The following is a 16,205-nucleotide window of genomic DNA, read 5'->3' as shown; positions in this document are numbered from 1 at the left end:
GGTACTGTGCTTGGAAACCCAGTCAATGAGGAATGTTATGGTTGCTAGGACTAGACCTGAGCACAGTTAGACCTGTGAGCTACCCCAAGCCATGCCAGGTGTTCTGAGGACCTACTACTGCCAGGGCTTTGCCTCTGAGGTATTCTCTTTCACTTCTCAGACCCTCTGAATTGAGAGTCCCCAGGGTTTCATGCCTCATGGGGATAGATCATGTCTCCCCCAGCACCTCCACAGGGGTTGGGAGCTTCAGGTTGGTCATGCCATTAATTTTGCTGGATGAACTTACTTTTTATTCAGTGGCTGAAGCACACCTGTGAGAAGCTGGTCACTAGGTGACTTATGGAGAGGAGAAGCTTTTAGGAAATTAAACTACCCTCAAATATTTGGGGTAATTTAGCCATTTTATATTATCAGTCATTTTGGCTACTTAAGATTATTTGATCAAGAAACATGATCTGTCCTATAGTTGGGACAAAACCAACCTTGGTTGATCTCTAAGTTTATATAGACTCCATAGTTAAGTAAATGTATAATGCCAAAGGTTTAATGTACCAGTGACTGGTTGAAGACTAAAAGGGAGGGAGCCAGTTCACCAGTGTGCTCACCGCACTTCAGTAGCGGGGCTGACAAGTCATGATTGACTCCACCTCCAGATCTCTGCAGCTCCTCGGGATGGAAAAGCAAACCAGCCTCATGCAGGTTTCATCTCTTAGGCCCTGTGGGATGTTACAGTCGTGCTCTCTGTGGCTTCAGCGACCAGAGGGACCCTCAGCAGGTCCAAGGCACCTCTGGGTTCAAATGCCATGCAAGTGACTACAGCTGAAAGGGTGGCTTTCACTGTGACTTTCCTCCAGAAGTCCAGAGCCCACTGCATTATGGGAGTTGATGTGCTCAGATGGAGAACAAGGCCCCTGGCCAGATAAAGAAAAGACACCCTTCCCCCAGTGGGGATGTCATATCCTGGAATCACCTGTCAAACAAGGACACCATTTCCAGGCCTAAAAAATTGATTTTTATGGCTCTTCTTGTAATTCTCTTTCTGAATAAGGCACATGATATTGATGTGGACCTACTTTTTAATCATAATAGCTACTGACAAGGTAATTAATTTTAAAACAACTCTTTTTTTTCTGGTCCAAATGGCACTATGTAGAAATTAAAAGTGAGTGCTGTGAGGGCCGCCGGCCTGGCACTCAGGCGATTGCCTGGGCCGTGACAGCCCCTTTATCTTGCTGCTTCTGTGCGACCTTCAGAGATGGGTGTTGTTATTAATTGGCTTGGGCTATTATATCAAAAAGAGCAGGGCAGGAAAGCATGATAAAGTTTAGGTTTTTAATGATAGTCTTACAGGAATCAAGACTTGCCAGTGAAATTGCCTTCCTGGGTCATCACAGGCCCAGCGTGGGACCCAGCCAGGGCCCATCAGCACCTCTTGAGTGAGGAATGGTCCCTAACGCAGGCCTCTCTCACTGTACACACAGGAATCTAAAGTTAGTTTGCTCAGCCTAAATCTGAAATAGGCTTTTGAAATAATTTACCTTAACATGGATTTTGCCTTTTGATTAGCCAAGTATGTATACACTTCTATAGTTGGTGGTTTCTTTTCTTTCCTTTTTTTTTCTTCGAGACAGGATTTCTTTGTGTGGCCATGGCTTTTCCAGATCTAGCTCTGACCTTAAACTCACAGAGATCTGCCTGCCTGTGCCTCCTGAGTTCGGGGATTATAGGTGTGGCTAAGCCCAGCCTGGACCGCATCTTCGTGCTGCTTCCTAGGCCTTTGCTTGCATCACATCAACACTTAGCAGTCTGTTGTGTTTGGTTCTCACACTAGTGAAGAGACATAAGAAGGCCCTGGCTTCTACTGTCCCACACGTGAACCTGTGGATTGACTTGTCCACATAGACACACTTAGTGTCCTATAAAGTCACTTCCTCCCATGATGCTCTTACACTGAACTTAGCTTTGGCCTGTTCCACACTCTCTGGTTCATGGGTCCCATTGGCCTCCCAAGGGGCCTCAGTATAACGTCTGGGCAGCTTTGAGTGCCTGCTGAGTGGTTTCTGACTAAGGAAAAGCCAAAGTGCCCTTTTCCAGCTCAGAGCTTGCGTTGGTGCATGTACTGCATACTAGAAGAGACAGAATCCCAAGAGTGAAGTTGCAGTGCAAAGGCTTAAGAAATCAGTGCTGATGAATACAAGGTAGCTCTCCTCTGTGCTTTGTCCATGAGTCCTTCAAAGCCATCTCTCTCTCTCTAAGTATGGATACTTGCAATGAAGTTAGACATACATGACTGTACCATGTGCATATAACACACCAGCACATGCCTGAGTGGGACATCGCTTCTGAAGTGTATATATTATTTCTATAGGTGTACACAAAACATTTAGATCAACTGTAATATTCACTCTCATTAAGAGAAGTGTAAGTAGCCAGGTGGTGGTGGCACACACCTTTAATTCCAGCATACAGGAGGCAAAGGCAGGTGAATCTCTGAGTTCAAGGCCAGCCTCGTCTACAGAGTAAGTTCCAGGATTACACAAAGAAACCCTGCCTGGAAAGCAAGAATGAGAGAGGTGGGGCAGGATAAGAAAAGGAAGAATGGTACATTTTGTAATTCCTACACTTTTGAGGCAGAGACAGATGTTCTAGGCCAAGCTGGGTTTTGTAGCAAGACTGCCCAAAACAGAGTCAAACAGAAACAGAAGAAAACACTAGTGGACTTTGTTAACTCAAAAGTCTTCATTGTTTTTAATGTAGGTTTTCCTGAGGCACATGAGTGTTCCGTGGCAAGCATGTGGAGGACATGCAGTCTGATAGGCTTTTTTATGGTTTTATTTATTGTATGTGTATGATACACTGTAGCCATCTTCAGACACCAGAAGAGGGCATTCGACCCTATTATGGATGGCTGTGAGCCACTGTGTGGTTCCGGGAGTGGAACTCAGGACCTGTGGAAGAGCAGTGCTCTTAACCCCTGAGCCATCTCTCCAGCCCCTGCTAGCCTTTTTCTCCCTTGGTGATGCAGATATCGGCCAGATTAGACAATATTAAAAGTGGATAAAGACAGATTTATTAGGAGGCAGCTCAGGTGGGTTCGCCGATCTCGCAGGTGGAGCTCAGTGAGATCATGCAGGTAACCAGGCTAAAGCAAGGGGGTTTTATAGAGCTTAGGTGAGGAGTGATGACACGCTAGCTAGGAGCTGGGACAGTGTCCATACGTGGTCAAAACCTAGGTGGGCCCTCTTGGGGGAAATGAGGAATAACGACATGTTAGCCTGGAATTTTCTCTGTGTGGGTGGGGTTGGGGGAATGAGGGCAGCTGGGGTTTCCTAGTTTGTGCAGGGATGAACCGGGGCCCCAGCCTAACAGAATCAATGCCCTCCTGCATTTGTGTGGGTCCCAAGTACAAAGCCCAGTTCTCCAAGCTTGTACAGCAGCACTTTTACCCCAGAGCCATTTCACCAGCTCTGTTCTTGAGCTTTCTCATGGTAGATCTTTTAGATTACAAGATAAAGTTACAGATGTTTAGACATATCAAGTGTTTCTGTCCGCATGTGATAGTGTTCACCCTTGCAGCTAGCACAGGCTGGAGGTTTGCTCTGTTTTGCTGTTTGTCTTTTATGAGAAGAAGCAGGGTGAGGTGTTTATATATGGCACAGTGCCATGGGCACAGCACTGTGGACACCAGAGCTGCTAGTAAGCCCCTAGCTCAGCCCCACCATTGCATTTTCCCTCCCCCGTGTTCCTTAGGATTCTCCAGCTCTCACTGTGCTTAACCAGACTGTGAACATAGAGATCTGACTGTTATCTGGTCTGTGGAACATGCCCTGAGAAATGGAGCTGACCCTGTCATGGAACCTGAATGCCCGCTTACCTGCCCAACTCTGTCCCCATTGAGAGCCTCTGACCAACTGTTTGGGGGGAGAGGCCCAGGCCTGTCTTCAAAGAGTCCACTATATCCAAGCCATGGGAATCTCACAGCTGTACCTGTTCCTCTGTGAGACTCTACCTTGAGAAAAAGTCATTCTCTGAACGGGAATTTGGCAGTTTAGGCTTGGCTGGCCAGCCAGGGAGCAAGCTTTTAGGGTTTGTCTGTCTTTACCCTCCCCGCCTCAACCTGGATGCTGGGATTATAAGCACACACAGCCAGTAACTTTTTAAGTAGATGCTGGGGATTCAAACTCGGGTCTTTATGCTTATAGAGCAAGCCCCTCTACTCAGAGAGCCCTCTCCCCAGCCCATCAAGTTTATTCTATTTTATTTTAAACATGAACCTGTCCCTTGCTCTACCTTGGACTTTGTCACATCAGGTAATGTGGCTAAGGCTGCGGTGGCCAGTGAATTCTGCAGTAACTGCTAGATGTCCTCTGCCTCTAGACAGAACTCACGCTTTCCTTCTACTGGTCTCTGGTCAGCGAATTCTGTGCTGTAAGTGCTCTTCATTTCACCTTCAAAACAGAAACCAGGACCTTTTGCTCTGCCTCAGGAGCAGGAGAGTTGTTAATTAGCTACCAGCAACTATGGCAGTTGGGAAACCTGAGCTCCTCCGTAAGAGAAGCTGCTATGTGTTCTTCTGCTAGATGTTTGTGTGTTTGGATATATCAGTGGGAAAAATTCTTCATAAAGCGATTGTGATTGGTAGAGAATCTGGAGAAGTCACGGGCTAGCCAGGGTACTATTACAGGAACCCCCCTCTGTGTGTGACTTAGAGGCATCAGGGTAGGATGTAGCCACTGCAGCATTAAGAGAGCTCATGATATATAAGGAGGGCAACTGTGGGCAGCCCAGTCAGGTTCCTGCTGTGGTCATAGGGTCTCACATACAAACATAAGCATACCTGTACCCTAGGACAAGCTCTCCAACATTTTCTCCTGCTTCCTCTCAATGCTGATCTCTCTGACTGTCTAGTCCTGTTTTTACTGCTGATTTCCACATCCTCCTGGCCAGCCAAGAACAGTTGACTGCTGTTTGGTTGCAGTGTGCCAATAGTAGCCTTTGGGCTAGGTTTTGGAATGCAAGAAACAATCATAGTTTCTTTATGGCAGGAAGCATTTGGGAGTGTGGTGGAGTAGCTGGCCCAGGCCCAATTAAGCTGGTCAGCATTGCAGCACCAGTGACCACGGTCTCCATTTCTCCTCTCAGAATCATCGACCAGCGATTTGAAAAAGTTTCCTACTTTGTCTTCGGTGATTTCAACTTCCGCCTGGATTCCAAGTCTGTTGTAGAGGTAAGCATGGGTTTCTCCTCAGCTTGGGCATTGAGTTTCCTTGAGGCAGGGAAAATGGTGACAGAGAAAGGCCACTTTCATGTCATCATTCTCATAGATGTCGATGCTGTTTGAGTAAAATGTCTTCATGGAGAAGTGTTTGTGCTGTGGTGGTGTGGTGTGGTGTGGTGTGGTGTGGTGTGGTGTGGTGTGGTGTGGTGTGGTGATGTCTGTTCAGCCAGTCAGCCATTACTAGCCTTAAGAATAGGCATCCTTGCATGCTGCAAGCTTGGTGTGCCTCATAGGAAACAGCCCAGGGAAGCCACGTGTTCTGCCACTCTGACCCCTGCAGAGCTGGGGACTGTTGGGTTCTGGGCTGGTTCCCACTGGAGTTTCCACTGCTGAGTCCTCATCAAACACCAGGAAACTGGTTGTTCTACTTCATGTAATTAATTGAGGCTCTCTTAGTTGGGGAACTCCAAAGCTATTGACTACTATGGGAGCCCCAGGCCGGGTGCCAGGGTCCTGGAGTCCCTAGAGTGACTGCAGCTGGCAGACTTTGGCCCCAAGACAAGTGATGCAGCCTGAGGTTGGAAGGAACCCATGCGACTAGGGTATCCTGCCAAGGGAAGCAAGTCCTATGGTGTTAGTTTAAGAGCCAGATTCCTCTGTGTTGTGGGCCATGCCTGCCACTAGATGAGTGCTGGCACCCAGAGCTCTAAGACAGATAACTGGGTACCTGACTTCTTGCAACTGTTCTCTCCTGGTTCTTGTGTGATTAGGATGTGCCACCTTCTCTGGTGGCAGCAAAACTGGAGGTGCAGAAAAGTGAGACCCCTCCCACCTTTTACCTTCCACTCTGCCCAGGACCTTTCATGCATGCGGTGACACTAGGTAATCCAAATGTAGAGGCCACAGTGAGAACAGCATGAAGTCATGCAGTACCTCAGATTACTGTCTTCTCATTAGTAGTCTCCATTCCAAATATTGTCACACATTAATCTTCCATACTCAGTAGAAAATTATTTTTTAAAGACAGAGCTGAGCAAGTGTCTCCCTTTGGTTGATAGAAATGAGTGATGTGCCATTAAAATCCTTCTGTGTTTAATTAAGCTGGGGGCACCTCATCAGGGCAGGCCCATGGGGTACATTTTGAACTTTGTAGTGCAAGAGGTCTCTTAGATGACCCTGAATATTCAATGGGTACAGTTCTTATCCCTGGATGTTCAGTGGGTAGTGGGAAGGGGGAATCCTGGGTGTTCAGTGGGTAGTGGGAAGGGGGTGTACTTGTGGGTATTCAGTGGCTCCTGGTAGCAGGATATCTTTTTTTTTTTAACCCCTCTCTCATACATTTTGACCACAATTTCACTTCCCACCCACCCCACCTCTCCTCTCCCCCAGATCCACTCCTCTTCTGTTTCCCCACAAATGCTTATATCAAGACTGGACAGGGCAACCCAGGAGGAGGAAAAGGGTCACAGGGGCAGGCAAAAGAGTCAGGGGAAAACCCTGTTCCCATTCTTCGGATTCCCACAAGAACACCAAGTTAGCCAACCATAAGGTGTATGCAGAGGACCTAGCTCAGACCCATGCAGGTTCTGTGATTGCCACTTCAGTCTCTTGGAACTAGCCGTGCATCTTAACCCAGCCATGGAGAAAGGAACACCTCCCCCTATTGTGCCTATGCATTTGCACCCTCCTGCTGGCTTATAGTGTCTGTTCTCATTCTGATGCCAGAGCCTGAAAGGAGTGGGAGTAAGACCTGTCTGTGGAGCTCCCTCTCACTGTGTCCAGAGCTGTTCAGAGTATACTAGGAGGGAAGGTCTTCAGTGAAGGTCCCCATTCCGTTCAGGTAGCAGCAGAGGCCCGAAGACTCATTTCCCAGAACCCCACTCCCTTGTTGCTGAGTTCTGAGCTGAGTTGTCAGCTTGCTGCAGGAGGCCAGCAGTTCTGTCGCACACAGTGGCTTCCCTGACTCCCTAGGGCCCTACTTAGGTAGAGAGGCTACTATGGAAGTAAATGACTTAGAAGACCAACACCAGTGGTTGGAGAAAGGTCAGAGAAACTTCTTCACAGTAGACTTTTCCTTCTGGGTAGAATGCAGAGAAAGCCAGTCTGGACAGACTCAGAATAGCTAATGGCTACATTCCAAATCTGTCCTTCAGGGTGTGTTTCTGTGGGAGGCTGTCAGGGTGAGTGGACATGTGGATATTCCATACAGTGGGCCTGTGTGTAAACCCAGGAAGGACCTCACCAGAGCCATTGGCTTCTCTGCCTGCCCCATGTCTCCTTATGGTGCCTGGGCAGAGTTGCACGGCTTTCGTTATAATCGTGAAGCCAGTAAGTGCCCAGGAGGTCATCAGTCTGACCTGTACCACATACCTTCTTACTGGCGTCTAGTCAGAGCTGTGTTGGCTGCTTTGGTGAGCTGGAGGCAGGGAGACTGGGAGGCCAAGTGATGGTGGGGCTACACCAGGCACCAAGGCGTGGTGGGTGGGAGACACTGTCTTCCAGCTCCTTCTCCTTTACTATAGTTAGAGCAAGATGGACACTGGAGAACAGTCTGTGAGGACTTAGAGAAAGCACCAGAAGATGTCACCTTGCTGCACAGGCCATGGGAACCTTTTCTCAAGATAGGAATGGATGGTTTTGTGTTCCAGGGGTGTCAGCTACCTCTGTAAGTAGTCAGGGTTCTTAGAACCCATCAGTAAGTGTTGCCTTCGGGTCTGCCGGAGAACTGTTGGCCTTTCATGATCTGCTGGATGTTAGATATGTCTGTCTCTGGCTGAGCTGCTCTGGCCTCGTGGAGGGTGAGTTTATGTCACCTGCTGGCAGACTAATGCATCTGCAAAGCCACCCAAGTCACCTGCAGTCTTCTAATTCTACAGAAGGCACTGTTTGGAGAGAATCTCCAAGGGGAGAGTGGCTTCTGAGAGAGGGTTGGATCTCTCTAAGTTTCTTACGTGAAGCCAGATTTCTAGTTTCATTTTTCCTGGATTTTACAGAGAGAAGTAGCTGGGCTAGCCTGTGGCAGGCCTGTGTGAAGTTTTAGCACAGATCAAGGACCTTTGTATTTAAGGAAATGTCCCCATGGCCTTGCTATCATGTTGTACTTGGATTCAGCTTCTTCACCCATAAATAAAACCTCTTAATTCATCATGTAAACCCAGTTCTGGGAGGTCCACAGTGCTTGGTCTCCAGCCAGAGACCCAATTGATCTTTGCAGTGTTCCACCCGTGGCACTGTCCCACTTAAGACAGGGGCACCACTAGTCTGCTATGCAGATTCCCACAGAAGGAACAGGCAGTGTATCCAGCAATGGGGAGCGGCCCCAACAGTGCTCTGTTCAGCCACAAGCAAGGTGCCCACAGCGTAAGATCTCTTTGAAGCACCTGCTGTCTTTGTGCCAATCATCTCTAGGTATTAGATGACACACAGAAACAGGGCATTGAGATCATTGGCACTGGGCACTTGCTGTCCTGGAATGCCACCTGATGACTGGCTCTTCCCTCGACCACTGATCCTGGTGGGCATCTCTGCCCACTTTGGAGGCCTGGAGCCCCTTCTCCCTATTACTAGTCTGCCTGGCACTTGCAGAGGAGTGGGAGGAAAGTCAGTAGTTTGTACACAGTTAATTTGCTCGATAAATAGATGAATGTGTCTTAGGTCTGCATATGAGTGCCTGGAGGGATTTTGAAGCTCTTTAAAACTATGGATAGCTGCTTTTCATTCAGCCAGTAAAGCACACAGTACATTGCAAATGTACTTTATTATGTAAGTAAGCCAACAGTAAAAAATGTGGAAAACAACTTTTTACTGTAGGTTTTTAAGCTCATTTATTGAAACAAAGCCTGTTCAACTCTGGGATTAAAGACCCTTTATCCTTGTTACCAGCCCAGTATGAAAACTCCATGGCACGTGGTCCCATTACCAGCCTTGGGAGTGTCCCACCACACTTCCCAGGCCCACTGTTCTGTCTATTGTCTCACTCTACTCCATGGACTCTTCTGCCTCCACCCCACCTAGGACCACCTGAGGACCCACAGGAATTGTGCAGCCCAGCCAGACCATGCTTACTGGGGCACGGGCTATGGTGGCGTCTGTGGCCGAAACGCTAGTCCACAGACATGGCCACTGGGAGTGCCAGTCCTTCCCTCTTCTCCCTTCTCCTTCATGAAGGACCTCAGATGCCATAATATGCATGCCTGCAGAGCAGCCGTGGCCCAAGTCCTCTTAGGAATTTCTATACCCTTGTTTCTGCCAGGTCACCTCCAAGTGACTTTCATATTTCTGAAAGACAGAGTAAAACATAGGAAGAGTGAAAACTCAGAATAGTCACAGACAGACTCAGTCACAGGAGGAAGGTGATGCTCACAACACAGGGTGATACCCTGTAGGAGGTGCCCTCTGGGGAAGCTGGCCCAGGCCTGTGGGTAGCTGGTGCCTGAGATACCGAACATAGTGGTATGTCATCCACTGGTGGCTTCCTTCCCATAGTGAAACTGGAGGTTGATTTCAGTGTCTGGCACAGCCTAGACTCTTTGCTTTGTTTTCTTAGGCCACTGGGTCCCCACCCAGAATGGGGCCCCTCAGTGCTCCTGTCATCCTGGACAGGCGAGGAGATACCAGTGTTTCAGGGAATCGGGCCCATTTGATAGCCCTGCCCCTTGGGGTCTCACGCCATCACACTGGCTGGCAAGATTCATCAGAGGTTAATTAAATCCATCGCCAAAACAATGAAAGGCCAATGAGCTAAGCCCAATCTCAGTAAATTAAACGCATTAAATGCAGCCATTGTTCATCCTGCAGGGAGGGCGAGCTCAGGCTCTAGGGTGCCTCCAGGAAGAGACCAGCCTGGAGGCTCTGGAAGCTCTTGGAGCACAGTAGAGACCTGCTTGTCACTTGTGTGGGGACTGGATGGGAGGCCTGTGAAAGGGGCTCTGTGTGCAGGCCCTGCCCCAGGAAGAGCAGCTTCTTATGTTTCAAATGCAAATTAATGCAAACATGCTTGCAGAGCAGAACTGAAAAGATGATACTGTGATCAAATTTGGCACCGCTTAAGCCATAATTAAAACATACACAAATTAAACACGATTATCCTGCCGTGTAACAGGACCACGCTCCATTACTCTAATTAATAATGCAGCCTCCAGCACCGTCCTGCTGCTGGGATTGCTTGGAGGGTATGTTTTATGCCTTGCATAGTGGCAACTGGCAGCTGGGTTGTTCAGCTGGCCATGGTGACGCAAAGTGACAGCGGTGCCAGCCGCGCCTGTCTCTGCATGGTCTGGGCTCACCACACCTGCTGTCCATCACCTCCCCATGAGTGGTGATGATAGATGCATTTTTGGAAGCTAGTTGTCTTTTTCAAAATCCTATTGCCAGTTGCTGACAACCACGTTCTTAGGTACCAGCTGTGCCTGTTTTAGAGCAGGGCCCAGCGAAGGCACCACTGTCTCAGCGGATGCCTTCCAGAAGAACTGGGACACAGCGCAGAGTGGCACTGAGGTGGCCGCAGTGTTGGCTGTGCCAAGTATGAAGAGCACTTCAAAGGGTCCCAGTGTCACACCCACAGTGTGACGAAGACCATTGCAACAGCAAGCTAACTCAGCCTGCTTGATAGCCAGGCACTGCTGGTTTCCAGGAGTTCTTACACTGCTGGCCAGGGAGGTAACGTTGCAGCTGACTATTCCTTTTGATGACTCTTCAGGATCCCATCTGAGAGTCCCCAGCACTCTTGCCTTTGCCACTGGACTGTTTTCATGTGGATCCAGATGAAAAGCTGACTACCTATGGCCATTGGGTTCTTGTTAGAACACTCTGTGTACCCCCATGTGCATAGCCCACAAGTTCTGTAGGCATGTTCTAGACCATAGCAAAAGGGAAGGGGCTTGGACCCAAGTGTCCACCAGCATATACCCAGGGGCGCGGTGAACAGGAGTGGCTGTGGCAACCAAGTCCACCCTGCTGTATGTGCAGCTATGTGAATTGGCCAAAATTAAGCCCTGTTCCTCCTCAGTTTCAGTGGTTTGCAGCCCCACTCAGTGAGAGCCGTGGGACACCCAGATGTGGGGTCAGTGATGGTGCTTTGCGTGCTATGCTTTACTCGGCCGCAGGCACCTGAGAGGCTACAGCTCTGGCCTTGTGGGCCTGAGGTGCCACCACTATAGCAGATCTAGCCACAGACTTGGGACAAGGCACACTGACTTCTGCCTTGACTTCAAGGGAATGGGAGTGTGGCAGGGTTATCATCAAGAAGCTGTGTGTGTGTGTGTGTGTGTGTGTGTGTGTGTGTGTGTGTGTGTGTGTGTGTGTGTGTCTGTGTGTGTGTGTCTGTGTGTCTGTGTGTCTGTGTGTCTGTGTCCAAGATAAGAAAGGTTAGCAGGGCTAATTCAGTACTGTCTGTATGTGCCATTTAGTCACAAGTATTTATCAAACACAATTAGACCTGGTGCAGATGTATCCTTGACAGCTCTGTGGTGGCTTTTACCTCTATAAGGATGGCAGTATCTTTTCCATGTGGTGTCCTATGGATTTAGAACCCTGTTCTCTGCCATACAGGGCATAGAGCAGCAGTCAAGATAAGCATCTCTCCTATGTGTGCTGACTTCGGATTGGGGTACAGTTCATGTCAGAGATTTTGTCAGGATATTATCTTCATGTGATAAACGCAAGCTTTAAAATCACCTGTTTCCATCTTGAGCTATCAGTTGAGTGACTTGCCAGTAACCCTTATTTTCTGTGCTGTGATAAGATTTGAAACAATGCCCATTGATACCAGCTATTGAGGAATGGTTAGACAATGGCTTGTTTGTGCTTTTAAATTCAGGTGACTAGCCCAGGACTGTGGCAGACTGTGAGGACTATCACAAGTTAACATTTAAACCCCTGGTGCCTGTTTCACAGTGGCCTGCATCCACTGTTTTCTTGGTGAGACAAGGGTGTTCTGGATCTGAGGTGCCTGGCTCATGGGGTTAAGGTGTCTAAGCACCCTGCATCAGCGGCAGCAGTGGAGGACCTTTTTGGTTAATATTGCCAAGGAAATATTCCAAGGAAAAATGTTCTGTTAATTTAAGAGCATGCTATGTATTTGAACCTGAATTTATATTAATGTTCAGTATTCTAAGAGAACTATTTTTAACCTACATAATGGTTATTCTCTGGAATAACCAATTCTGCATTTTAGAGACATCAAAATGTGAGCTTAGTGATAAGGATTGTCCTTTGATATGTTTCGAGGGACATCTGCGTGGAACTGGTAGGAGTCCTTGCCTCCTTCAGGAGAGCCTCAGGCTGGCTGGGAGCTGGCTGCTGTCATCCCCTTTCTGCCCTCCCATCATCTCTGCTGTGCGAAAGCTGCTTGTGAGCTTTAGTATATTTTCCTGACTGAGGTTGAACTAACAGTGTGAGATGGGAAGAAGATTGAACCAGGACGGGTACCTTGTGCACTGTGTGTAACCACCATTCCTGTGAGGAGCATGTCATAGGCTCACATGCTCTTGTCAAGATCCTGGCTATACCTACACACAAGGTGCTGGGCCTCTTTGGCACAAGCAGTTTCTTGCCACACACCAGCTGCTCTCTGACTGGCTGCCTAGAGTGGTGCAGGCTCATCGTGTGAGCTTCATTTGTTTAAACCAGATAGAGGTCTTCTTGTCCAGGATACTTTCAAGCCCATCACACCTACAAGTCATCCACAGTGAAGGCAGAGTCTTCATTGTTAGTGACCTGTGCCCTGCCAGCTATGCCTTCTGACCCTGTGGGCCCCCTGTGCAGCGGCTGTGTGGTCAGAGAGATTGACAGTCACCTGCAGAGCAGACAGAGGCTAGGAAGGCAAGTAATCTCAGCACAGCTCAGATTTCATGGGAAGCTTGTTCCCAGGTCAGCTGCACTGAGCACCTGCCCATGCCCACCTTTCGTGCCCCACAGCTAACCGTGGCACTGACTGATTAGAGTTCAGATGAGGTGGGATATAGACACCATAGTTGTAACTGAATATGGATACTGAAGGGGGCCTTGTGAGTGACAGCATGTGTGGACAGAGTCAGGGGAGCCTCACTTGACACAAGCAATTCCAGACCTGCCATATGCCAGCCCCGTGGGACTGGATTACTTTGCCCAGGAGCCCAAACTTTCCTCAGAGTTGCTGCCCCATAGTACAGTGGTAGGCAGCACAGCTGGTCCAGCTTCTCTCTCTGCCCTGCCTCCCTTGATCTGAAATGCTGTCCCTCAGTAGCAAAATGTGATTTAATTGTTGACTGGAACCCAGAGTTTCTACATGGATTCTCTGTCATTAGTCACCACTGTTTTTGGAAGTCTTGGAGATTGTGGTTTAAATGTCAGTAAACTGCAGTGCTATGAAGCAAAATTCATCTAGGAAATACAGAGCAGACTGTTGTGTGTGACACACAGTTCACATGGATGTGAGGGCCCATCACTAAAACTTGTAATGTTGGTCTGTCTGGCCCTGACGGGATCCGATAGGATGCTGCTGGGACTGGCCTTCCTCCTCTCTGCTAAAGACACTGTTTAAGGCTAATTTCTTTTTAAAGCGCAGACATTCCTAGGAACATCTGTGTGTGGCTGAAATTTGCCCAGCCACAGCCACAACCACCCCTCACCCCTTTGTCCCCAGGCCTTTGTTCCTGATTTCACGCTATCAGAGGGTCTGCATGTTTTCTTGCATGAAGTTGTCAGAGGACTAAAGGCTCAGAAACAGGGTCGTGTTTAGAGGATGGGCGTGAACAATTGGTGAGATGCATCTCCAAGCCCACCCAGCAGCTGTTGCCTGCAGTAAACAGACAGGCCTGTGTGAGGAGCTAGCACCCATGCTACCTGGATAAGTCCAGCCTGAGCGCCACACCTTCCTCCCAGCAACCCCACTTTCCTCCTTTCCCTCATAAGTCATAGGTACTTGCAAAGCCTCAGTGCCAGGCAGTCCATGTGCCCCTGGGTTAGCACCATTTTCAAGAGCAGGAGGCCCTAGCTGCTTTGTGTGTGCAGACAGACTTCTAGTTACAACACAGAGCCAATCATCCTACTGTCTGACACCATCCATGGAGAAGCCTCTGGAATTTGGTATGACCCTCCCATTAGTACCTCAGATGAGGACTGCAGGAAGCTAGCCTGAGGTTGCTAACAGATGGTTGTCCCACAGCTGTGGGAACCAGAGCTGCCTGGGTTTTAGTCACAGACTGTGACTGCGCCATAGGAGATAAAGTGCCAAGCAAGGCTTCACTCAGGAGGAGTTGTTTGCTCCCGGTGTGACCCTCAAATCTAAGAACCAGCCTGGGCAGGTCCAAGTGGCCTCTTTGCACCCTTGGCTTGTCAGCGCTGCTTTGGCAGAGCAGCTGGGGTCTGCAGCCAGGAAGCCTGGAGGTTTGGGTTCTGCCTGCTCGTGAAGGGTGCACTGAAGCACCTGCTCTCCTGGGTACTGCAAATGGAGTTGCAGGTATGATTCCCTTCAGGTTCTCCTTGGGGTGGGAAGGGTGCCTAATCCTCTCCAGGTGATTTAGCTCCAATCCTGCCCTGGAATGGCTTTCTTGCTGCCCATGATGTTTGGGGTTCGGGTCACTGCTTTGTGATTAACTCTTGACCCCCTACCCCACAAGCCCCCTTGAAGGAAAGCAAAGCAAAAGAAAAGAAAAAGGCAAGGCCAGGAGGCTCTGGGTTTTTTAACAGCCAGAGGACATCTGGCCTCTGGTTTTCATCTGCTGACTAAAGTCAGGATTAAACCTTGCCCCCATAGCTTTGTGCAACTACTGGTGAGTGACAGGCTACCTTAGACAATGGAGGCGTCAACCCTTCCCAGAGCACAGTCCTGGGGTGGACAATGGATTGCCTGGTGGCTTTTCGAGGTCCAGAGCTGTCCACCAATCTGTCCATGACTCCCCTGGGACAAATTCTGAGAGATGTTATGCCCTGGCAAGCAAGCACGCTGGCTGTGCTCTCCCTCCCACATATTGGGTCCTGCAGGTATCAGTGCTGGCCAGCCCGGAGTTAGTTGGCTTAAGCCCTAGCTGAGGACTAGGACCTCTATGCCCTCGAAGAGTTCTTCCCCTGTTCAGGCAGGATCAGTACTGGGATGTCTCATCCCTCTGCAGAGATACCAGGGAACCCTGGATGCCACCAAAGGATAGGCACCCATCCTGAGAAGCCTATCTGTCTAGCCACCAGCAGATATCCTGGTTTGAGTAACAAACATTGTACAGCCCCAGTGGGTTGTGGTGGTACACACTTTAAATCTTACCACTCCAGAGGCTGAGGCAGGAGGATTTCTGTGAGTTTGAAGCCAGCCTGCTCTATAGAGTGAGTGCCAGGACAGCCAGAACTATGTAGAGAGACCCTGTCTCAAACAAAGAAACACCCTTAATGGTTAAATGGTTAGTATGCACAGGACCTGCACAGTTTCAAGCTGGACAGGGTCCCAGCACTGAAATGGGAAAGTGGGCACGAGCTCCCACCTTAACCAAGAAGCTGTCTGCAATTGGCAGCTGTCTGCAAAGGAAAACTCAGTTCCCTCCGATGAAGTCTCGCTGAGTGTATAAACCACACTTCAGGGTAGGCCCCATGCCTAGCCGTAGATGGCCAACACAAAATAAACTCAGCAGGGATTTTGTAGATTTTTTTTTTTTTTTGCCTCATATTGCTTTGTTTGATTATTTATCTTATTGGTCTTTGGTTTGTATATTATAGTTTCTAATTTTGTGTTTTTATGGGTTTGTTTTTGTGAGTGTTTGTGTTTTTTATACTTTTTCCTTTCTTATTCTGATTTGTTTTTCTCTTTAACTTTTTCTGTTTGTTTTCTAAAGAGAGAGAGAGAAAGAAAGAAGGTGTAGAATTGGGTATGTAAGGAGTCAGAAAGGATCCAAGAGGGAATGGGAGAGGGAAAACCATGATCAGAATATATTGTGTGAATTTGCAATTAAAAAAAAAAAACAAACAAACAAAAAAAAAACCCAAAGCTATCACCAGGTAAGAATCTGGGGTCAGAGTATGT

At 48.5% G+C, this 16,205-nt stretch overlaps 1 protein-coding gene across 1 annotated transcript in view; it reads left to right on the top strand.

Moving 5' to 3' along the window:
• Positions 1-16,205, top strand: part of Inpp5a (inositol polyphosphate-5-phosphatase A) — a 181,229-nt gene that overhangs the window by 140,345 nt on the left and 24,679 nt on the right. Inside the window, exon 9 of the mRNA XM_032892357.1 lies at positions 5,143-5,227. Within this exon, the coding sequence (XP_032748248.1) occupies positions 5,143-5,227 (85 nt within the window). The remainder of the gene's footprint in view (positions 1-5,142; positions 5,228-16,205) is intronic.

The sequence above is a fragment of the Rattus rattus genome, chromosome 2 (assembly GCF_011064425.1).
Source record: "Rattus rattus isolate New Zealand chromosome 2, Rrattus_CSIRO_v1, whole genome shotgun sequence".
Taxonomy (NCBI): Eukaryota; Metazoa; Chordata; class Mammalia; order Rodentia; family Muridae; genus Rattus; species Rattus rattus.
The sequence above is the reverse complement of the archived record's forward strand: the minus strand, read 5'-3'. Positions and strand labels throughout refer to the sequence as shown.